The 26,172-nt window shown below is 35.6% G+C and overlaps 1 protein-coding gene and 1 non-coding gene across 4 annotated transcripts in view; both read left to right on the top strand.

Moving 5' to 3' along the window:
- Positions 1-26,172, top strand: part of GABRA3 (gamma-aminobutyric acid type A receptor subunit alpha3) — a 369,596-nt gene that overhangs the window by 273,715 nt on the left and 69,709 nt on the right. For all 3 annotated transcript variants that reach the window (XM_016214085.2, XM_016214084.2, XM_016214086.2), the window contains exon 6: positions 3,372-3,454. In XM_016214085.2, the coding sequence (XP_016069571.1) occupies positions 3,372-3,454 (83 nt within the window). The remainder of the gene's footprint in view (positions 1-3,371; positions 3,455-26,172) is intronic.
- LOC148090523 (U4 spliceosomal RNA) lies at positions 19,561-19,704 on the top strand. Its single transcript, XR_015713763.1, has one exon. It is a non-coding gene; the product is annotated as a U4 spliceosomal RNA (small nuclear RNA).

The following is a 26,172-nucleotide window of genomic DNA, read 5'->3' as shown; positions in this document are numbered from 1 at the left end:
CTGAAAATATCAGGGAGAACACTTTGTAAAGTATATTATTGTCTTACCACTATGTTGTACACCTGAAACTAATACAAAATAATATTGAATGTAAACTGTAATTGAAAAATAAAATTAAAACAATAAAATGAAAACATTTTACCTGCTTTTTTTTTTTTTTTTAAATATATCTTTATTGATTTCAGAGAGAGGAAAGGAGAGGGAGAGAAATAGAAACATCAATGATGAGAACATCATTGATCAAGCCCGCAACCGGGCATGTGCCCTGACCGGGAATTGAACCCCAATTGCCTGATCCTAGGTCGATGCTCAACCGCTGAGCCCCGCCCGGCCGGGCTTTATTTGCTTTTTAAAAAGGACTTTTTGCTGTAGAGTAGATCTCTAGGACTTAATTTATCTTGCATAACTTAGTACTCTTTCACTAATACCTTCCCATCTCCTCCAACCTCCCAGATGCTGGAAACCACCATTCTATTTTCTGCTTCTATGAGTTTGGTTATATTATATTACACTTATAAATGAGATCATACAATATTTGTTTTTCTCTGCCTGACTTATTTGACTTAGCATAATGTCCTCTACTTTCATTCATGTTGTTGCTAATGTCAGCATTTCCTTCTCTATTAAGGCTGAATAATATTTCATTATATATATATATAGTTTCTTATCCATTTATCTGTTGAAAGACACTTATTTGCTTCTATGTCTTGGCTATTGTGAATAATGATGCAATAATCATGGGGGTGCAGGTATTTCTTTGAAATCTTGATTTCAATTCCTTTGGAGATATAGGTCCAGAAGTGGGATTACTGGATTCTATGGCAGTTCTTTTTTAAATTTATTGAGAAACTACCATACTGTTTTCCATAGTGGCTGCCCCAATTTTCAATCCCACCTACAGTGAACAAAGGTTCCCTTTTCTCCACAGCCTTACCAGTGCTTGTTGTTTGTTGATTATTTTTATGGTAGACATTCTAAAATGTGTGGTGCAATGTCTCAGTGTGGTTTCTATCTGCATTTCCCTGATGATTAATAATGTTGAACACCTTTTCATATACTTGTGGCCATTTGTATGTCCTTTTTGAAGTGATGCTTATTCAGATAGTTTTCCAATTAACAATACTATATTGTATACTTAAAATTTTCCAAAGTGGGCATATCTTATGTTAAGTGTGCTTGTCATACAAAATAATAATGATGATGTTTATTTTAAAAGGGCGTGGGGGGAAACTTTTGGAGGGGATGGAGATGTTTATGGCATGGATTGTGGTGACGAATAAACTAGCTCAAGTACAGTCAGGGTGCTTTCTGCTACATAAAAAGCTTGAAGCAGTCCTGAAATTTGTGGCAAGGTAGAAGGAAGGCAAGAAAGGAAGACAATATGACACAGGAGGTTAGAGAGCTTTAGGACATGTTTAAGAATGAATGAAAAGATCACAGAATAATTTGGCTTGTGGAGTACCATGCCCTCATCAACCTCTGCTTTCTCTTCTTTGCTCTGCTTAAGAGGGAGGGGCAAGAAGTAAATGGTATGCATATATGCCTAACCCATGGACACAGACAATAGGGTGGTGAAGGTCTGGGGGAAAGGCAGATGAAGGGTGGAGGAGATCAATGAGGAAAAAGAAGGACATCTACAATACTTTCAACAATAAAGATAATTTTTTAAAAGGAACTAAATGGAAAGGAAGATAGAAAAGTTATTGTAAATCAGTTCTGCTCCTAATCAGAAATCAGTGCCTTTTGCATTTTGTATTAGTAATCTATTTGTCAGGGTCTTATTTTCCATGTCCCCAGTACTGCTGGGTAGATGTAAAGTAATTTCCCCTTGGAATTACTCATAAGAGGCAGTATCTTAAAAATACTAATATAAGTGGAGAGAAGAAACACAATTTTCCTTATTAAACTCATGGTATGTTTTTAGTATCCAACACAAGAAGCAGGTTTCTCAGTGAAATATATTTCTCTTGTGTCAAACTCTTTGAGTCATAAAACCCCCTTTATGCCTTAAGAATAGAGTGAATTGATGAGATATTGTAGGCTAACTTGAGAATGGAGATTTTCTCCAGGATACATGGGAAATTTTGTAAATATCTAAGGGATTAGTTAGAGCTTCAAGGACACTGGCTATCTAGCTCCAAACTTTATTGCTTAAATAGGGAAACTGAAAATAAAAGATGGGTAAGTATTTACTGAAGGGCACACACTTGATTTTTGCCTACCAGCTTAGTTCGGGGTCTTGCTAATACACACCTGAGCATGTTTGATTTAGTCAGCCTGCTTTGAGCAATATCTAGTGTTGCTGCTCTGATTATTTGTGAGGTGTCACATATTCACCTGGTCTAACAATTAGCTAGGATTGGAGATGCTTACCAGATTGGCAATTTACAACCCTAAGAACATGGCAGGGATTGAATCCAATATAAGTAGGATCAATGCAAGTTACCTCTAAAAAGCTCATCAAAACTGGGCCACAAAGAACTGAATTTTTGCTATGTGGATCTCATTTCCACATAGGAGGCCAAGGAAATTTGAGGTTCAAGATTTTTTTAAAGAAATCAGAGAGGAAATTTTGGAATAGATTATTTGGACATACTAATGCAGGAGAATGAGTATGGGACATGGCAAATCATACCACATCCTGATTTCCATTGAGGATTCTATGCACAGTCTCTCTCATATGTTGTCTCTGTTAAGAAAGCATGAGCTCTTCAGACTTGACCTCTGAGGTTTTTGTTGTTTTCCACTACCTTTGTATTTTTCTGGCCAGTTGCTCTCTCTCTCTCTCTCCCCCCCTCTTTCGCCCTCTCTCTCTCTCTCTCTGTGTATGTGTGTGTATCTGTTTTCCAAGAGTCATCTCCTTTAGCAAAGCTATTGTAGCTGTGAGTAGCAGAGCCATCTTTTGTGTCTGTTCATTATCAAGATAATCTTTCTACACATCTCTCCTCTCCAGTACAATTTTTAAATTGGTTAACTTACATTGTATACTACTGAAGAGAATTATTTTAGAAATTATTAAACTGCTATCAGCAGTAAATGAGTCAGGACCTGCTGTTTTAAGGTTTCTTTGGATGGGGGTAGTAGCTAAGAGAGGTTGGCTAAGACAGATAAGTTATATTTGTTTTTCTAATGGTGGTAAGGTGGAATTAAGATCTGATAAAAAAATCTAAATATTGAATGCTACTTTGAGAGGCTAGCTAGTTCATTTGCTCCATCCTTTGTGTTCATAAAGACGTGAACCTCAGTGAACCTAAACAAACAAAATCTTGTTATTCTTAGGAGCACTCTATTGCTAATAAATGGGAACTCAGCTTTATGTTTAATACCATTCATTTTAGCTTGACTTCATTTTCTGTTCTCCTTACTTTTAGGTTAACAATTCATGCTGAGTGTCCCATGCATTTGGAAGATTTTCCCATGGATGTGCATGCCTGCCCACTGAAGTTTGGAAGCTGTATGTATTTTCACGCTTTTTGTTTGCCTGAGCTTTTTTCAAAATAAATTTAATATTTACTCTTCTGCCCCCCCCCCCTAGTAATTTCTAAATCTGAGGCCTTTAATCTAGGCTGGTATGGAAATGGGGAAGGAGAAGTGGGGTTGAGTAATACTGATCAGGAGAAGGAGACAATCTTTCATATAATTTTCTTTCTACAAAGCAAACCTTATTTCACCATTTCAGACTAATTTCTTTCTCATTAGATTGAAACATTAACATCTGTTTTTTAAATTGTTCAGAAGACAGAGCTGACATAGAGTATAGTAGCAACTTCCTAAGCACAAGATCCCTCAAACAGAATGTTATTATATTTTTGAAATGCATATTCTACCTGCATCCAAATATACTTCTATCTAATTCTCTACAGTAAATGGTAAACAGGGAGACTCTGGAGGTTTTCTCACTTTTCGAGTATTGCTTTTGCTGGTAGCTGTAAGTCTGACAAAGAAATGAGTAGATACACAGCCCATTTTAAAATGAATTAGAAAAATAAAAATTGAACAGAATTTGAATGAGTTTCTGACTCTAAGAATTTCCGAGTACATTGTATATGAGTCATCAGAGCAATATATCAAGGTCTGTGTTGATAATGTCTAAATTAGATTTATCTCTGTATTTTGAAGTAGACAGCACATTTGAAAAGACCTAAATAAATAGTGTCACATTTTTTCAATCATTGTCAAATATTTACAGACTGTGTGCCAGGCTCTGTTCTAGGAACATGGAATGCATCCATGAATAAAGCAAAAATCCTGCCCTTTTGGAGCTCATATTATAGAGAAGAGAACAATGGTGAAAGATAAAATAAACAATGGATAAAAAAAGTAAAGTATAAAGTATGTTATAAAATGAGAAGCACCATGGGAAGACCCAAAATTACTACAGAATAAGGGGGATACATCATGTCTAGGTAGAGAATAGGTGTTACTATTGAAATTTTAAAATAAGGTGATCAGCATATGCCTCTTTGAAAAAGTGATATTTGAATAGAAATTTTAAGGAAGTACAAGTGCTAACACAGATATCTGAGGCAATCATGACCCAGGTGGAGAGAACAGCCAGGGGCAAGGCCCATTTTTAAACTTGATTGTTTGTTCTGTTGTGGTGGTTTTTTTTGGTGTTGAGTTTTATATTTGCATTATAAATTTTGGATATTAAGTCCTTATCAAGTGTGTCAGCAAATATATTTTTCCATTCAGTGGGTTGTCTTTTCATTTTGTTGATGGTTTCCTTTGCAATGCAAAAACTTTTTGGTTTGATATAGTCCCATTTGTTTATTTTTCCTTTTGTTTCCCTTGTCCATTTTGATGGTCACACAGAGCTAAAGTGATAAAAGTAGAAATCTAGAAGGCCTCAAACTCTTGACTGAAACCTCTCAATACTATTGGTGAATTTTGAATTTGCAAAAACCACAAAACTAAAACCTAAGATGGAAACCTTAAATAGAGCTGGTTTTCCTGCAGTCTCCCAATGCTATAAAAAGGAAGACACATCAGGCTATCAGTTTAAACTCTAGAGAAGCTATGTCCTAGCTATAAGGTAACAGCAAAGATGGACCAGGTTTAGCCAAAACTATAACTCAGCTCAGTCTCTTATGAGATTTAGGTATAATTCTCCCACACTATCTGTGTAGGAAAAGAAAGAATGAAATCTCTAGTAGAAATCAGCATAATCTGAAAACTCTCCACCTTTATTACACAATATTTGGAATTCAATTAAAAAAATCATTAGACATACCAATAGGAAGAACCATATGACCTAAAACCAATACTTAAGAACAAAAAGCCCAAATATGGAAATGGACCAACAGATGATCCAGATATAGATAAGGATTTTTAAAAACTATGATTAATATGTTCAATTAAAAAGAAAGGATTAATAAAATAAATAAAGATAAAGAATTTCAACAGAAAATTAGAATTTATAAAGAAGGATAAATTGGAAATTACTTATGGAAAAGTACAATATCCAAAGAATTCAATCAATTTAAGAAGACGACAAGATTAGGGAACTTAAAAATGGGCAAAGAAAATAGCAAAAATGAAGTAGAGTCAGACAAATATACAGAAAACAGTAAGAAAAATGTGAGCTGCAGTAAAATAAAGTGTAATATGCAAGTCTGCAGAAGAAAAAGGAAGAGAAGGGAGCAAAGGCAGCAATTAAATAGCTAAGGCCAACCATTTTAAAAACTGGTGAAACATCAATTCAAAGATTCAAGAAGTTGGTAAACACCAAGCTGGATTAATACAAAAAAAAAAATACCAATTCTAAAGTTTATATAGAAATAGAATAGTGCCAACAATAGCTAAAAGAATCTTGAAGAAAAATAATAACACTAAAGAACTTATAATGAAATCAAATTCAATATCAGATATCAAGACCTATTCTAAATTCTTAAAGTGATAGGTATATTTTAAAGCTATAGCTATTATTGTTGCAAAGATAGATAAATAGACTAATGGGACATACCAGAAAGTACAAAAACACAGAGAGAGAGAGGGAGGGATGGGGGACTGTAGGTACAAAGATGTTGGGATTGATTGATCAATTTTGACTTTTAACTCTCATCATACACAAAAATAAATTCTAGATGGATTGTAGATATAAAAATAAATATAGATATAAATAAAGCTTTTAGAAGAAAATATAAGAGAATATCTTTATGATCTTGGAAGAGGTAAAAATTATTGAGACAGAAGATAGAATAGTGCTAGCCGCAAAGGTAAAAAAGAATGACTTAGAATGTATTAAAATGAAGAAATTCCCTATCAAAAGGTAACAGTACAAAGGCAAACCACAGGGTGGGAGGAAATATTTGCATTGCATATAAATGACAAATGACTCAAATACATAAATATTAAGATCCTGTATAAATCTTTAAGTAGTACTAAAAAACCTCAATAGAAAAAAAGCCAAAATGTTGAATAGGCACTTTATAAAACAAGGTTTCCCAATCATACACACATATTAAGTGATCAATCATAGTATTCATCAAGGAAATATATATTAAAATCCAGAGGGTACCAACCCACACCCAAAAGAACGACTAAAGTGAAAAAAAAAAAAAGATAGAAAATATCTAATGTCTGTAAGGGTGTGGAACACAACTATACTATCATGTACTGCTGATAGGAATGTAAATTTGTACAAAAGTTTTGGAAAATTGGTGTTATTTCCTAGTGCTGAATATACACATATCATATAACATAGCATCTCTAGTCCTGAGTATATTTTCAAGCATAAATCAGATTTTATGCCTGCCAAAAAGCATATAAGTGCATATTTCTAGAGTAGCTAATTTTGGTAGACTCACACTGGAAACTACCTTATGGTCCATTAGAATGAATTAAAAATCTGTTGCATATTTACACAATGAAATGCTATATAACAATGAAAAGTATATAACATTCATCAATATGAATGAGATTACAGATTTAATGATGAGCAAAAGCCAGACACATAGTTTATATAGTTCATGATTCTATTTATATCATATACAAAAACAGGCAAAATTAATCTGTAGTATTAAAAGTCTAATATTTTGTCTATCATTGCTATTGACAGTATTTCCAAATTCTTGATATATTAAACTATGAGATTCAAGAATAACAGTTGAAACTCCCAGGAATTTTATGTTAAATGTTCTTTGTAAAACACCCCAACCTTCTTTATGTTCTTTCCTCATTATTATGGATATCCAACTTTTTATTTTTAATATGTCTTTATTGATTTCAGAGAGAGAAAGGGAGAGGGAGAGAGAGAAAGATAGAAGTATCAATGATGAAAGAGTCATTGATTGGCTGCCTCCTGCAAGCCCCCGACTGGGAATCGAGCCCACAGCCCTGGCATGTGCCCTGACCAGAAATTGAACCTCGATCTCCTGGATCATAGGTCAACACTCAACATCTGAGCTATGTTGGCCAAGTGGATATCCAACTTTTTAATTGAGTTTATTGGGGTGACACTACTTAACAAATCTATACAGGTTTCAAGTGTACAACTCAACAAAGCATCATCTATATACTGCACCGTATACCCATTGTCCAAAATAAAGTCTCTTTCTGTCCCCATTTATTGCCCTTTTGCTCTCTTCTGCCTCCCCCATCCTCTTTCCCTCTGGCTATCACCGTACTATTATCTGTGTCTATGTGTTATATATGTATTGTTTAATTCCCTCACTTATTTTAAATAAATGAGAGAGTAAATTTAGAAGAACAGCAAACACCAGTAGTGTATAGAAGATGTTCAAACACTGAAAAACATAAGCAAATCTTATTGGATAGTATTTGAATAATAATATTTGGATTTATTAACAAGGTAAATAGCACTACACCAAATCAAAAGTCAAACTTGGCAGTTTGAGGGTTTATTTTGCTTCTCAAACTTGTTATTTCTTGAAAGAGCGCTCACAGGGTTTGTATATGGTACACTCTGAATATAGACTTATTAATATGCACTTTTTAAGAATGGCCCACCATTAGCAATATACAGGCCCACAAACACACACTTATAATAAGCAAAATCAACTGATCTGATCAATATGTGCTTCTGTACTGATACCTGGAAATTTAAAAATATTTGACTCAATGTGCTATCATTTCCTGCTTTTGCTTTTGACTTGATATTACTAGATTCCTTCAAATCAGTAATGTCTCTATTTCTATTATGAAGCTTTAATTCTTAAAGTAAAACTATAATATATTTTCCATTTTGCTGATTTCTCAACTATTCTCAGTATTTGATATTCAGGAAAATATCTAAATTTTCTGGTAAATTCCAAGACAGAATTTCTACATAGAAACAATAGTCAGGATAGTGGTTCCCCTTGGTGGAGGTTGTTCTCGATAAGGGAAACAAGTAGTGCTGCAGGGTGCTGATGATATGGGATGTAAGTGGGGTGTTCAGAAAAAACACATGGACTAGAAACTTAATTTAGGTGTCAGCCATATACACGGTATTTAAAGCCATAGGCTGGAGATAACTAGGAAATACTGTATATAGGTAAGAGTATCAAGGAATGTTTCCTGAGTCACTATAACATTTAGAGGCTACGGAGAAGAGAATAATTCAGTATACTGAAGGACAAGACAGGTGAATTATGAAGAAACTTAAGAGAATGTATTGCCCTGGAAGACAAAGTGCATCAAGAAGCAGAGAGTGAAGGGGATCCAGGATAGGGGCTGACAGAACCTGACAGATGCTGAGAGCATGAGTGGGTGAGTGTGTGTGAGGTAGAGTGTGTGTGGGTGTGAGTGTGGAGGGCATCAGTCAGTGCAGGAGATCCCTGGAGGTGTGGGAGCTTCTGGCAGAGGAGTTGCCGCCGCTGCAATGCTGCTCAGCTAAGTACTTCTCTCAGATTGGGAGTGGAGAGCTGCCATTTTGGAGGATGCTCAGGGTCCTCCTTGGAGGAGGAGGCTGTAGGGACCAGCCTCACCCAGTGGCCCTGAAGCCACTGGTGGACACACTGCCTCAGTGATAATGAGCACATAGCTGGCCTGCCTGCTTCCATGCTAGCAGTGCCTCCCTGATGGGGTGCCTACAGCCAGCCAGCCTGCCTGCTGGCCTGCATACCTCCTAAGCAAGTACACACAACCATCTGCCTGCCACCTTAATGAGGGTGCACAGCTGACCTGACTTCTTGACTGCCTTCTGGCCAGGGAGGATCACAAGATCTGTCTGCCTGCCTAGACTACTCCCTTAATGGGGTGAACCCTGGCCTGCCTGCCATGACTCCTCGACAAGACCCACCAGGCCTGCCTGCCTGCCTGCCTGCCTTCCTGGCTCCTGGAGGCAGAGTGTCCAGCCTGCCTGTCTACCTAGGCTATAGCCTTCACATACTGCACTTGAACTTACCATGATGACCAAACACCTCTCAAACACATAGGGCTGGCTGACAGACTTGGGGCCCTGGGACTACTGGAAACAAGACCCCATTCATGCCCTGCAACCTTGACCTGGTACCATGGATAACTGGCATGATAAAATGGGGAGACCAAAAAACAACACCCAAATGAAAGGAGAAATCATGAGAAAAAGAACTAGATGAAATGGAGACAAGCAATTTATCAGATATAGAGTTCAAAATAATGGTTATAAGGATGCTCAAGCAACTTAATAAGAATCTATTGGAAAAGAAGAATGACATAGGTGAAATAAAGAATACACTGGAAGGAATCAACAGTAGATTAGAATAAGCTGAGGACCGAATCAGTGAATTAGAAGACATGGTAGAAAAAAAACAACAAATCATAGCAGCAACTTAAAAAATAAAAAGCAGGAAGACAGTTTAAGGCACAATATGAAACATAACAATATCTGCATCATAGGGGTAACAGAAGGAGAGGAAGCCAAAAAAAGATTAGAGAATGTATGTGAAGAAATAATGACAGAAATCTTTCTTAATCTGGTGAAGAAAAAAAGTCACACAAGTTCAAGAAACATAGAACCCCAATCAAAATGAACCCCAAAAGACCCACATCTAGAAACATTATAATTAAAATGGCAAACATTAAAGATAAAGAAACAATTTTAAAAGTAAGCAGAGAGAGACAGGAAGTTACCTACAAGGAAGTACCCATTAGACTGACAGCTGATTTCTCAATAGAAACACTTCAGGCCAGAAGGGAGTGGTATGAAGTAGTCAATGTAATGAAAAATAAGGGACTGAATCCAAGACTACTTTATCCAGCAAGGCTATGATTAAAATTGAAGGTGAAATAAAGAGCTTCGCAGACAAAAAAAGGCTAAAGGAGTTCGTTAATACCAAACCAGCATTACAAGAAATGCTAAAGGACCTGGTGTAAGAATAAGACAAGCCCGGCCGGGTGTGGCTCAGCGGTTGAGCATCGACCTAGGATCCAGGCGATCGGGGTTCGATTCCCGGTCAAGGCACATGCCCGGGTTGCGGGCTCAATCAATGACTCTCTCATCATGGATGTTTCTATCTCTCTCTCCCTCTCCTTTCCTCTCTCTGAAATCAATAAAGATATTAAAAAAAAAAAAGAATAAGACGAAATGAGAGGAACACAGACATAAAGAAAGAATAGCAATAAATAAGTACCTATAGATAATAACCTTTCATGTAAATGGCTTAAATGTTCCAAGTACAAAACACAGTGTAGCTGAATGGATAAGAAGCCATGACCCATATATATGCTGTCTATAAGAGACCCACCTCAGAACAAAAGACTCAGATAGGATGAATGTGAAGGGATGAAAAAAGTTTCCATGCAAATGGAAATGAAAAAAAGCAAGGGTAGCAATACTCATATCTGACAAAATAGAATTCAAAATGAAGACTATAACAAGAGACAATGAAGGTCGCTACATAATACTAAAGGGATCGATACAACAGGAGGATATAACTCTGATAAACATATATGCACCCAATATAGGATCATCCAAATATATAAAAAACTTCTGGAGGACTTTAAGGGAGGGAAAGAGAGCAATGCAATGCAATCATAGTAGGAGACTTTAACACCCACTGACATCACTGGATAGGTCTTCTAGACAAAAAATCAACAAGGACACAGGGATCCTAAATTACACACTAGATCAGATGGAGTTAAATGACATTTATAGAACATTCCATCCCAAAGATACAGACTATACATTCTTCTCAAGTGCACACTGTACATTTTCAGAGATGGACTGCATATTAGGACACAAAACAAGTCTCCACAAGTTCAAGAAGATTGAAGCCAGGCAGCGAAAGACAAATATCACATGATCTCGCTTATACGTGGAATCTAAAGAACTTAATAAACTGATGAACAGAATAGATTCAATGACATGGAAGCATAGATGTGACTGATAAATGTCAGAGGGATGGAGGAGGGCGGTTGGGTGGAGGAGGGGAGAGTAACCAAAGAATTTATGTGCATATATGCACAACCCAAGGACACGGACAATGATGGGGAGAGGGACTGGGGAGGGGGAAGGGACGGAGTGGAACAGGTCATTGGGTAGAAAAAGGGACATCTGTAATATTTTAAATAAAAAAATAAAAATAAAATAAAAAAAGAAATCATATCAAGCGTCTTCTCAAATCACAATGACATGAAACTAGAAATCAACTACAATAAAAACACTAAAAAATATTCCAAGAAATGGAAGCTAAATATCATGTTATTAAACAATGAATGGGTTACCAAAGAGATCAAGGAAAAAATGAAAAACTTCCTGGAAAAAAATGAAAATAAAAAACAACCCATATTCCATGGGACACAATGAAAGCAGTCATGAGAGGGAAATTCATAGGCCTACCTCAGAAAACGAGAAAAATTTCTAATAAATTATCTAACCCTACTACTTAAGTACTTGGAACGAGAACAGCAGAAAAGCCCAAAGTAAGTAGAAGGAAAAAAATAGTGATTATCAGAGCAGAAATAAATGATATAGAGACTAAAAAAGTAATACAAAAGATCAATGAAACCAAGAGCTGGTTCTTTAAAAGATAAATAAGATTGCTGCACCTTTAGACAGACTCACCAAGAAACAAACAGAGAAGACCCAAAATAACAAAATCAAAAATGAAAGAGTAGATATAACAACTAACCTAACAGAAATACAAATGACTGTAAGAAAATATTATGAGCAACTATATGCCAACAAACTGGACAACGTGGGTGAAATGGACAAATTCCTAGAAACATACAATCATCCAGAACTGAAGCGGGAAGAACCAGAAACTTGTATAGGCCGATAAGAACTAATGAAATTGAAGCAGTAATAAAAAAACTCCACACAAACAGAAGTCTGGGATCAGATGGATTTACAGGCGAGTTTTACCAGACGTTCAAAGAAGAATTAACACCTATTCTCCTCAAACTATTCCAGAAAATTCAAGAGGAGGGAAGACTCTGAAACTCTTTCCATGAGGCCAATATTATTCTAGTTTCAAAACCAGAAAAAGACAGTACAAAGAAAGAAAATAATGGAGCAATATCCCTGATGAATATATGCTAAAATCCTCAACAAAATATTATCAAACCAGATCCAGAAATACATTTAAAAGATTATACACCATAACCAAGAGAGATTTATTCTGAGAATGCAAGGCTGGTATAACATCCATAAATCAATAAATGTGATCCATCACATAAACAAAATGAAAGACAAAACATACGATCACATATATAGATGCAGAAAAAGCATTCAACAAAACCCAGCAGCGATTTTTGGTAAAAACTCTCAGCAATGTGGGAATAGAGGGAACATACCTGAACATAATAAAGGCCATATATGACAAACCAACAGCCAACATAATACCTAAAGGGCAAAAAATAAAATAATTTCCCCTAAAAAAAGAAGACAGGGTTGTGTGCTTTCACTACTCTTATTCAACATAGTACTGGAAGTCATTGACACGACCATCAGAAAAGAAGGAAACATAAAAGTCATCTAAACTGGAAAGGAGGAAGTAAAACTGTCATTACTGTAGATGACATGATAGTGTACATAGAAAAACCTAAGGACTCCACCAAAATAATAATAGATTTGATAAATGAATTTGGCATGGTAGTTGATTACAAAACTAACATCCAACAATCGACAGCATTTTTATACACCAACAATGAACTCTCAGGAAGAGAAACTAAAAAAGAATACTATTTAACATTACAACTAAAAAAATAAGATACCTAGGAATAAACCTAACCAAGGATGTAAAAGACCTGTACTCGGAAAACTACAGAACACTGAAAAAAGAAATAGAGGAAGATGTAAACAAGTGGAAGAAGATACCATGCTCATGGATTGGAAGAACTGATATCATTAAAATGTCCATAATACCCAAAGCAATTTAAACATTCAATGCAATTCCTATTAAAATACCAACAGCATATTTCACAGAGCTAGGACAAATATTCCAAAAATTTATATGGAACCAAGAAGACCCCGAATAGCTACAGCCATCTTGAGAAAGAATTGGGTTGGTGGGATCACTTTACCAGTTATAAATCTCTACTACAAAGCCATTGTAATCAAAACAGCCTGGTATTGGTACAACAACAGACATATAAATCAATGGAACAGAACAGACACCCCAGAAATTGACCCACAGCATATGATCAATTAATAATTGACAAAGCAGGTAAGAGCAAGCAATGGAGTAAAGACAGACTTTTCAATAAATGCTCCTGAAAAAATTGGACAGGTACATGCAAAAAATGAAACTAGATCACAAACTTACTCCATACACAAGTTTAATTCAAAGTGGAGAAAAGATTTAAATGTACATTGCAAAACCATTAATATCCTGTAAGAAAACATAGGCAGTAAAGTAACAGACATCTCACATAGTGGAATTTTCACTGATACATCTCCTAGGGCAAGGGAAACAAAAGAAAAAATAAACAAATGGAATTACATCAAACTAAAAAGCTTCTGCACAGCAAAATAGAAAGGAACCCCAAAGTATGGGAGAACACATTTGCCAAAGATGCATCTGATAAGAGGCTAATTTCCAAAGTGTACAAAGAACTCATACAACTGAATAAGAGGAAGTGAAACAATCCAATTAGAAATGGGCAAAGAACCTGAATAGACACTTCTCCAAGGAGGATGTACAGATGGCCAAGAGACATATGAAAAAATGCTCAACATCACTAATTATCAGAGATGCAAATTCAAACCATAATGAGGTACCACTTCACACCTGTAAGAATGGCTGCCATCAACAAATCAACAAATGACACGTACTAGCGAGGATGTGGAGAAAAGGAAACTTTGGTACACAGCTGGTGGGAATGCAGACTGGTGCAACCCCAATGGAAAACAGTATGGAGGTTCCTCAAAAAATTAAAAGTGGAACTGCCTTTTGACCCAGTGTTCCCACTTATAGGAATATATCCTAAGAATCCTGAAACACCTATCAGAAAGAATATATGAACCCCCATGTTCATAGCAGCAGAATTTACAATAGCTAAGATCTGGAAACAGCCCAAGTGCCCATCAGTAGATGAGTGGATAAAAAAGCTGTGGGACATTTATACCATGGTATACTATGCAGCTTTAAAGAAGAAGGAACTCTTACCCTTTAGGACAGTATGGATGGACCTGGAGAAAATTATGCTAAGTGAAATACAACAGGCAGAGAAAGACAAATATCACATGATCTCACTTATGTGGAATCTAAAGAACATAATTAACTGATGAACAAAATAGATTTAGTGACATAGAAGAATGGAATAGACAGAGGAATCTCAGAGTGAAGGTGGGGGTGGGTGGGTAGGAGTGGTTAAACAAATAATTTATATGAATATATGCATAACCCGTGGACACAGACAGTAGTTTGGTGAAGGCTTGACTCAGGGAGTGGGTGCAGGATGAAATGGGATGATGTGAAAAAAAGGGACATCTCTAATATTTTTAATAAAGATAATTTTTTTTATTAAATTTCATTTATCTTTGTTGTTGAATGTATGACAGATATCCCCTATTTTCCCCCATTGCTTCCCTCCACCCTGCATCCACCCCACTCCCAGGCCTTCCACATAAAAATGTCTGTGTACATGGGTTATGCTTATAGGCTTGTAAGTTTTTTTATTAATCTCTCTGCCCCCTCTCCCCCACCCTCACCTTCCCTCTGAGGTCCCTCAGTCTGTTCCATGCTTCTATGTCTCTGGATCTATTTTGTTTATCAGTTTATTTTGTTTATTATATTTCTCATATGAGGCAGATCCTGTGATACTTGTCTTTCTCTGATTGGCTTATTTTGCTAAGTATAATACTCTCCGGTTCCCTCCATGCTGTCCCAAAGGATAAGTGAACCTTATTTTTTATTGCTGCGTAGTATACCATGGTGTAAATGTACCACAGCTTTTTTATCCACTCATCTACTTATGTGCACCTGAGCAGAATGTATATTCTGCAGCTTTGGGTGGAATGTTTTGTAAATGTCAATTAAATCCATCTCATCTAGGATGTCATTTAGAGTCACTTTTTTCTTGCTGATTTTTTGTCTGGAAGACCTATCCAGTGAAGTCAGTGAAGTATTAAAGTATCTTCATATAACTGTATTGCTGTTGATATCTCCCTTAAAGTCCTCTAGAAGATTTTTATAAATTCAGGTGCTCCTATATTGGATGCATATATATTTATCAGGGTTATATCCTCTTGTTAGATCGATCTCTTTAGTATTGTGTAGTCACCTTTCTTGTCTCTCATTATGGACTTCATTTTGAAGTCTACTTTGTCCAATATGAGTATTGCTATCCCAGCTTTTTTTTTTTTCATTTCCATTTGCATGGAAAATTTTTTTCCATCCCTTCACTCTCATCCTGTGTGAGTCTTTTGTTTTGAGGTGGGCCTCTTGTAGACAGCATAGATTTGGGCCATGTTTCCTTATCTATTCAGCAATCCTATGTCTTTTTATTCGAGCATTTAATTCATTTACATTTAAGGCTATTATTGATAGGTACTTATCTATTGCCATTTTAATTATGCTTATATTTCTCTCTCTATTTCTACTTCTAATTACAGCAGTTCCTTTAACATTTCCTGCAATGCTGGTTTGGTAGTGATAAACTCCTTTAGCCTTCTTTTGTCTGGGAAGCTCTTTATATCATCATCTATCTTGAATGATAGTCTTGCTGGATAAGTAGTCTTGGTTTCAGATCCTTGTTTTGGTTTACCTTGAATGCTTCATGCCATTCTCTTCTGGCCTGTAGAGTTTCTGATGAGAAGTCAGCCGACAGCCTTATGGGAGCTCCTTTGTAGGTAAAAGACTGCATATTTCTAGCTGCCTTTACTATTCTCTCTTTGTCTTGAATTCTTGGCATTTTAATTATGGTGTGTCTGGGCATGGACCTCTTAGGATTCTTCTTGCTTGGGATTCTCTGTGCCTCCTGAACTTGTGTGACTTTTTCTTTGACCAGGTTAGGGAAGTTTTCTGCTATTATTTCTTCAAATAGGTTCTCTAACCCTTGCTTACTTTCTACCTCTTCCAGCACTCCTATAATGTGAATATTGTTATGTTTCATGTTGTCCCACAGCTCCCTTAGACTGTCCTCCTACTGTTTTTGAATTGTTTTTTCTTTTTGGATCTCTGATTGAGAGATTTTTTTCTACCCTGTCTTCTACTTTGCTGATCCAATTCTCAGCTTCCACTAATCTGCTGTTTATTCCTTCCAACGAATTCTTTATTTCTGTTATGTCATTCTTAACTTCCTTCATAGTCTCAATATCTTTTTTCATCCTGTTGAGCATCCTTACAACCAGTATTCTGAACTCTATATCTGATAAATTGCTTATCTCCATTTCATTTAGCTCCTTTTTCTGGAGATTTCGTTTGCTCTTTCATTTGGGCCTTTTTGTTTTCTCCCCATTTTGACTGCTTGTTTTGGTTTGTTTCTAAATATTAGGTAGACCTTCTAGGACTCTCAGTCTTTTTGGAGGGTTTCTGGTGCAGGCCAATGTCAGAAGTGGTTTGTGACTGGCCCTTAGTACCTTCTTTGGAACTATCAACAACCCTCTGCTTGAGGTCTCCTCTGCTGGGGCTGAGTGCAGTTGGACAGGACCAAGATGCACACCAAATTCTGCTTTACCAAGACCTGGGTCCAGAAGCAGATCAGGCAAAGAATCAAAGCACTCTGAGGTCTGCCTCTGCCTGTAGGCTGATTAATCTAATTCTCTTAATAGGCCTCAGGCTTTAGAATCTCCACAGGGTAGGGGGGCTGATTGTTATCAGTCTTTTAATAAGCCTCAGGGTATAGAAACTCCTCTGGGTAGTGCAAGAGGTTTTCTAGCAGGGTAGGGCAATTGCTTCCCCCATAAGGCAAAGGCAGCAAATTGTCTGCCTGAGAAAGATGTCCTCTGCAGTATGGGGGAATGAATCGGCAGAAGAATCCAGAAGGGTGCCTTCTGGTCTCAATCTCTAGAGGCCACAAACCTAGACTCTCCACCCACAGCTCCAGTCCACTCTGCCCTCCCTCTACTGGAGCTCAAGGTGAGTGGCTGCACATGAAACTTTGTTTGTTGGCTCTTTAGGAGGGTGCCTGCATTTCCAGTACCTCTCCCTGGCAGACAGAAACCTTGCTGCTTTTCACAGCCATCCATTATGTGGGCACCTTTCTCAGTTCTGGTGCCTTTGACTGGGCAGCCCAGCCTGGGGTTTAGTCTCCAGAGTCCTCGGTGGGAACCCCCCATAGTTTAGATATCCCTTTAGACCTTCAGCTGCTGCCTGTGGGAACGCAGCCAGCCCTCTCGCACCTCCACACTTCCTACCAGTCTCTATGCAATCTCCGCTTTTTTTCCTTGGTTATGAGGGTGCTCTCCAACTCGTCTTCAGTTGCAGTTAATTATTCAGGATTGTTTTGCTATCTTTTAGTTGTAATTCCATTTTGGTCCTGAGAGAATGTCAGTGTAGTTTCCATTCAGTCCACCACCACCTTTAACGTTCCAATAAAGTTAATTTTTTTTTTTTTTTAAGTTGGAGAGAGTGATTAAATTCTCAAGTGTGCAGTTAAAATTAGCCTTAAAAAACCTCTAATGAGAAAGCAGTTTTGGAATGGTGGAGTAAGGACTTTTGAAAATCCACTCCTCCATAATTTGCCAAAATAGGCTTTCTCCAAACTCTAACCAAAGACTCACAACAATCTAAGGAGTGTTAAAAACAAAACAAAAATACCATGATTCTCCATAAAACCAGGAACCCTATTCTCATCCGCTTTTTCACCTCTTTGTAGACTCCTTGAAGATTTTATAATGAAAAAGAGTCAATCCATTAGTAAGATATAACAATTATAAATATATATATACACCTGACTACAAAACCTTAATATACATGAATTAAAACTGACAGAATTGAAAGGAGAAATAGATAATTCAACAATAATAACTGAAAATTTCAGTATTCCACTTTAAATAAAACAATTTAACTTGACATCAGCATAGAAATAGAAGAGGTGAACAACACTATAAACCATCTAGATCTAACAAACACTTATACTGCGCTCTACCAAAAAACATCAGAATGCACATCATGCACAAGTGCACATGGGACATTTTCTTGGGTAGACCACAAAACATGCCTCCATAAGTTTGAAAGTATTGAAACCATACAAAGTGTGTTACCAGACCTCAATTGAATAAAATTAGAAAACAATGAACAGAAAGGAATTTAGAGAATTCACAAACATGTTTACCCCTAAGTAAACAATGGGTCAAAGAAGAAATCACAAAAGATATTAGAAAATATTTTGCAATGAATTAAAATGATGCAAAATATATCAAAATTTATGGGACACATCAGTTTAAAGCAGTGTTTAGAGGGAAATTTATAATTGTAAAACATATATTAAAAAGAAGAAAGACTTAAAATTAAAAACCTGACTTTTCACCTTAAGAAACTATAAAAAGAAGAGCAATCCAAACCCAAAACAAGAAGAAGGAAGAATATAATAAATATTGGAGTGAAATGAAATAGAGAATAGAAAAAACATTACTGATAATTAAAGAATGTAAAAGTTGATTCTTTGAAAAGATAAAAATACTGATAAACCTTTAACTAGACAGACAAATTAAAAAAGAGAGAGAGGGATCAAATTACTGAAATCATGAAAAAGGTGACATCACTATTAACCTTATATAAATAAACAGAAATACTATAAGCAACTGTATACTAACAAACTAGTCCAGAAGAAATGGGAAAAAAAATTCCTGGAAGCACACAAACTACTGAAATTGACTGAGGAAGAAACAGAAATAGAAATTTTAGACACTAGTAATTTAATAACTTCCCACAAAGAAAAACCAGGCCCAGATGGATTACCATTGAATTCTATCAAACATTTAAAGAAGAATTAATGTTAAGTCTTCACAAAGTTTTGCAAACTATAGAAGAGGAACTGACATGTCTTAACTCATTCAGTCAGGTCAGTATTACTTAGATATCAGAACCAAAGATCACAAGTAAACCAGAGACAAATATCCCTAATCAATATAGACACCCGCTCTTGAGCAAAATACTAGCAAACCGAATCAGATAACTTATAAGTGGATTATACTCTATCTTTAAGTGGAATATAAACTTGGCTTAACAGCCAAAATTCAATGAATATAGCTTTGCACAGTGACAGTATCTTAGCCAATGAACTTTATTGGTGACGCGATTATTGCTAACTGAAAACTTTCCCCCCCAAAACACATGATCATCTTCATAGATGCAAAAATATATATACTTCATGCTAGAAATCAAAGAATTTGTTCTGCTTTGCCAGTACCTAGTGCCTATAACATGTGCTGTCAGTTTGGATAATTTAAATTCTTAAGAATTATAAATGTATTAGTTATAAACCTATACAGTGTCTGTTTCCTTTTTGTTTCATATGTATGCCAACCTTAGGCAGTAGTTGTTAGGTACATGAAACCCTTGTGTTTTTACTGAATATGCCCAAATTAAATGGATTTTTTTTTCCATTTGTGTTCCCTATCTTGGTTTAGATCCTGCATTTCTGTTGTTACTTACCTCTTCAACCTCATCTCGTATCTCTCTCCCCTTTACATTGGCCTTTTGCCAGTTCCTAGAACACTACAGGATCTTTCCCACTTAGAAAACTTTGCATTTGCTGTATTTTCTTTTTTACCTGAAATATTCTCCATCAAGCTCTGGGTCTTTTTCCTTTTTTATATTTCAGCTTAAAAACTACTCCCTCAAAGAGGTCTTCTCTGATCACTGTGCTTAATGAAACCCCTCCCTATTTCGTAAATGGTTCCATTCTTTTTCATAGCACATATTACTGTCTGATATTATCTTCCATTTATCTATCTATCTATCTATCTATCTATCTATCTATCTATCTATCTATCTATCTATCATCTATCTATCTATCTATCTATCATCATCTATCTATCTATCTATCTATATCTATCTATCTATATCTATCTATCATCTATCTATCTATCTATCATCTATCTATCTATCATCTATCTATCTATCTATCATCTATCTATCTATCTATCATCTATATATCTATCTATCTCTCTATCTATCTATCATCTATCTATCTATATCTATCTATCTATCTATCTATCTATCTATCTATCTATCTATCTATCTATCATCTATCTATCTATCATCTATCTCTATCTATCTATCTATCTATCTATCTATCTATCTATCTATCTATCTATCTATCTATCTAATCTATCATCTATCATCTATCTATCATCTATCTATATCTGTCATCTATCTATCATCTATCTATCTATCTATCTATCTATCTATCTATCTATCTATCTATCTATCTATCATCTATCTATCTATCATCTATCATCTATCATCTATCTATCATCTATCTATCTATCTATCTATCTATCTATCTATCTATCTATCTATCTATCTATCATCATCTATCATCTATCTATCATCTATCTATCTATCTATCTATCATCTATCTATCTATCTATCTATCTATCTATCTATCTATCTATCTATCTATCTATCATCTATCTATCTATCATCTATCATCTATCTATCATCTATCTATCTATCTATCTATCTATCTATCTATCTATCTATCTATCTATCTCATCTATCATCTATCATCTATCTATCATCTATCTATCTATCTATCTATCTATCTATCTATCTATCTATCTATCATCTATCTATCTATCTATCTATCTATCTATCTATCTATCTATCTATCTATCATCTATCTATCATCTATCTATCTATCTATCATCTATCTATCTATCTATCATCTATATATCTATCTATCTCTCTATCTATCTATCATCTATCTATCTATCTATATCTATCTATCTATCTATCTATCTATCTATCTATCTATCTATCTATCTATCTATCTATCTATCTATCATCTATCTCTATCTATCTATCTATCTATCTATCTATCTATCTATCTATCTATCTATCTAATCTATCATCTATCATCTATCTATCATCTATCTATATCTGTCATCTATCTATCATCTATCTATCTATCTATCTATCTATCTATCTATCTATCTATCATCTATCTATCTATCTATCATCTATCATCTATCATCTATCTATCATCTATCTATCTATCTATCTATCTATCTATCTATCTATCTATCTATCATCTATCATCTATCATCTATCTATCATCTATCTATCTATCTATCTATCTATCTATCTATCTATCTATATATCATCTATCATCTATCTATCATCTATCTATCTATCTATCTATCTATCTATCTATCTATCTATCTATCTATCTCATCTATCATCTATCATCTATCTATCATCTATCTATCTATCTATCTATCATCATCTATCTATCTATCTATCTATCTATCTATCTATCTATATCTATCTATCATCTATCTATCTATCTATCTATCTATCATCTATCTATCTATCTATCATCTATCTATCTATCATCTATCATCTATCTATCTATCATCTATCTATCTATCATCTATCATCTATCTATCTATCATCTATCTATCTATCATCTATCATGTATCTATCTATCATCTATCTATCTATCATCTATCATCTATCTATCTATCATCTATCTATATCTATCTATCTATATCTATCTATCTATCTATCTATCTATCTATCTATCTATCTATCTATCATCTATCTATCTATCTATCTATCTATCTATCTATCATCTATCTATCTATCATCTATCTATCTATATCTGTCATCTATCTACTATCTATCTATCTATCTATCTATCTATCTATCATCTATCTATCATCTATCTATCTATCATCTATCTATATCTATCATCTATCATCTATCATCATCATCTATCTATCATCATCTGTCTATCTATCTATCTATCATCTATCTATCTATCTATCTATCTATCTATCTATCATCTATCTGTCTATCTATCTATCTATCTATCATCTATCATCTATCTATCTATCTATATCTATCTATCTATCATCTATCTATCTATCTATCTATCTATCTATCTATCTATCTATCTATATCTATCTATCTATCTATCACCTATCATCATCTATCTATCTATCTATCTATCTATCTATCTATCATCATCTATCTATCTATATCTATCTATCATCTATCTATCTATCTATCATCTATCTATCTATCTATCTATCTATCTATCATCTATCTATCATCTATCTATCATCTATCATCTATCTATCTATCATCTATCTATCTATCTATCTATCTATCTATCTATCTATCTATCTATCTATCATCTATCATCTATCTATCATCTATCATCTATCTATCTATCTATCTATCTATCTATCTATCTATCTATCTATCTATCTATCATCTATCTATCTATCTATCATCTATCTATCTATCTATCTATCTATCTATCTATCTATCTATCTATCATCTATCTATCATCTATCTATCTATCTATCTATCTATCTATCTATCTATCATCTTTCTATCTATCTATATTTATCTATCTATCTAATCTATCATCATCTATCTATATCTATCTATTTCTATCTATCATCTATCATCATCTATTTATTTAATTAATTAATTAATTTACTTATTTATTATTTTCTGTGTTTTCCCAGTAGAATATAAGTTCAATGAAGAAATGTGACCTCAAATGCCTTATGACCTATTTACTGTAACTAGCTAAAATAATGTCTTAATATTTATTGAATGAATAACTGGCTGAATCAAACAAACAGACAAGCAAACTCACAATATGAGTTCAAAGGAAATACTTTCTCATTGATGCTATTGTGGCAGGATTGTTTTTTACTTGCCATTTTCCAGTTGCCTGACACATACCAAGGCTCAAGGAACAGAAGGAGACATTTGGCAAAACAACAGAGGCAATGACATGTTTGTGCCAGCATAGTCCATACAATATATATTGAGGGGACCATTCTGGGAGTGCAGTAGTTTTTCAGGTTGGGTAGATATCCTTTCTGCAGTATCTATGCCCCTCCCCCCACCAACACACACACTCTACCTTTGCTCCTCCATGAAAATACAATGTTTGGAACTGAGAATAAGAGCTAAGACTCTATGAGAAAGAAGCTGAGAGGTTAAGGGAACCCAAAGGGGCATGGAGGAAGGAGAGAAGAAAGAAAAAGTCTGAAGGGAAAGAGTTCTGTTCCCTGGGGGGTGAATGAATTCCATCATTATCCACGTACTTGCAAAAGCTACAATCTCAGGGGCATCTAGAATATTTCCTTAAACTTCCTTCTTTCTTTAAGCATCAGTTACAATCTGTCCTATCTCTGAAATCTCCTCTTTGTGCCACTTAATTCAGCCCACTGTCTACAACTATATATTATGCCCTAAGGGCCATTCACTCCAAACATTGTGATGGCCTTTTAACTGTTGTGTTGGCTACAGTTTCACTTTTTCCAACTAGTCATTCATACTGCAGCTAGAGCAAACCTTCCAGAGCATAAATCTGGACATATCATCTTTCTGCTTTGGTCGGATCCACAATAACTTACAGGTTATGGTCTAAAATCCTTATTTCTTAGTGTAGGCAATTAAGATATAATATTACCTTAGCTTTTCTATAACCTCTAAGTCCAGGGATACCATAGATTCCTTAACACTCCATGTTTTTGTATGCTTTTTATCTTTGCTATGCTGTTCTTTTGCTAGAAATGTCCTTTCATGTACAAAAGGTGGCTTCATCTTCTAAGTATCTACTTATTCTTATTTATTTATTTTTTGTTAATTCTCACCAGAGGATATTTTTTCCATTGATTTTTAGAGAAAGTAGAAGGGAAAGAGGGAGGAAAGGGGAGAGAGAGAGCGACAGAGAGAGAGAGAGAGACAGACAGACAGACATCGATGTGTCTCACATCAATTGGTTGCCTCTGGCAAGTGCCCTACCAAGGCAGAGGATGGAGCTTGCAACCAAGGTACATGTCCTTGACCTGCAATCAAACTGGCAACCCTTTGGTGCATGGGCTGACGCTCTAACCACTGAGCAACACCAGCCAGGACCTAAATATCTACTTTATGAATCTTTCCTTAACACTCCATTTGGAGCAGAAACAATAACACCTTCCTCTGGTTTTATTTAGCACTCACTTGTTTTTGTTCCACTAGTGTCCATACTTTTCATGTTCAGGCTTGTACTATGACTATTGTAAGCTCCCTGCCTCCCTACCCCCCAATAGATTGTGTGCACCCTGATGGCAGTTACTGTGCCTTATTAACTTTTGTTTACCAATACTGAGCAGATACTCATCAAGTAGTTTTCAATTTTTTTAAATCTATTTTTCTCTTTCCTCTCTTCCACTATTATTTCATACCTTTCCTGCTTTGACCTCCATTATATGAGAAAAGAATATTTTTCCTCCATAGTTCCCTTTGTTACCATATATAATTGTAAAATAAATTAAACCATAGCTTTTTTGTATGGAGGAAGTTGCCACTCTAAGCCCAGGGAAATTTCTAAGGTACTGGTAGCTGCACAATTTATTGTCAAATCTGTACTAGGACATGTTTGGATTTGAGAGCTAATATTCAGGATTTTCTGATCAAGGTACTCAGCTTAAGGTAAGATATCCAGCAAGAAATTCCTTTTCTTTCTTAAGTGTGGAAAATATCTTCAATATCTTACCCTTTCCCTCTAGTTTTTATATTTTCAAACTCTTGGGTATATTGGGCAGAACATTGCATTGTTCTTTAAACATAGGGAGTTACAACCACCTACACAGCAAAGATAAGAAGATTCTCTGAAGTAGTGAAATCCAAGCATATATACTGAAGATGGAAAGCACTGAGGAAAATGAGAGGACATGAAATCACATTTCACTAATAACCCTGTTATAGTCCTCACTTAATAGTTTTAGAATCAATTTTGGGTAAGGGTGTGAGAAGAGTCTTGAAAAGATTTCCCTTTCTTCTTGCTGACACTAAGAAGATCCAGAGACACAGAAGCATAGAACAGGCTAAAGAATCTCAGAGGGGCCCGGCCGGGCATGGCTCAGCGGTTGAGCGCCGACCTAGGACCTAAGATCCAGGCGACCAGGGTTCGATTCCCAGTCAGAGCACATGCCCGGGTTGAGGGCTGCAGCCAATCAATGACTCTCATCATTGAATCAATAAAGATATATTTAAAAAAAAAAAAAAAAGAATCGCAGAGGGAAGGTGGGGGTGGGAGAGTGGGTGGGAAGAGATTAATCAAAGAACTTATATGCGTAAATGCATAACCCATTGACACAGACAATAGTGTGGGGAAGGCCTGGGAGGAGGGATGTGGAGGGGATCAATGGGGGGGGGTGTCGAAAGGAGGACATCTGTAATACTTTCAACAATAAAGATAAATTTTTATTTTTTATTTTTTTAAAAATATCTTTATTGATTTCAGAGAGAGGAAAGGAGAGGGAGAGAGAGATAGAAACATCAATAATGAGAGAGTCATTGATCAGCTGCCTCCTGCATGCCCCCAAGTGGGGATCCAGCCTGCAACCTGGGCATGTGCCCTGACCTGGAATTGAACCCTGATCACCTGGATCCTAGGTCGATGCTCAACTGCTGAGCCATGCCCGGCCGGGCAAGATAAATTTTTTAAAAAATGATCTACAATTCCAATTGGGAGCTCTAGACACTCCATAGGCAGCAGTGGATACTTTGTTTCCAAGGCTGAATCACAAAAGACCACAGCTATCTATAGGAGAAAGTCTCTAGGTCAGAGGTTGCACACTGGTGGTTTGCAAATGTGTTTTACTTGATATATACA

This window comes from Miniopterus natalensis, chromosome X (assembly GCF_054644295.1).
Source record: "Miniopterus natalensis isolate mMinNat1 chromosome X, mMinNat1.hap1, whole genome shotgun sequence".
In the NCBI taxonomy this organism is placed as follows: Eukaryota; Metazoa; Chordata; class Mammalia; order Chiroptera; family Miniopteridae; genus Miniopterus; species Miniopterus natalensis.
Note: the sequence above shows the minus strand (reverse complement) of the source record. Positions and strands in the feature narration are given on the sequence as shown.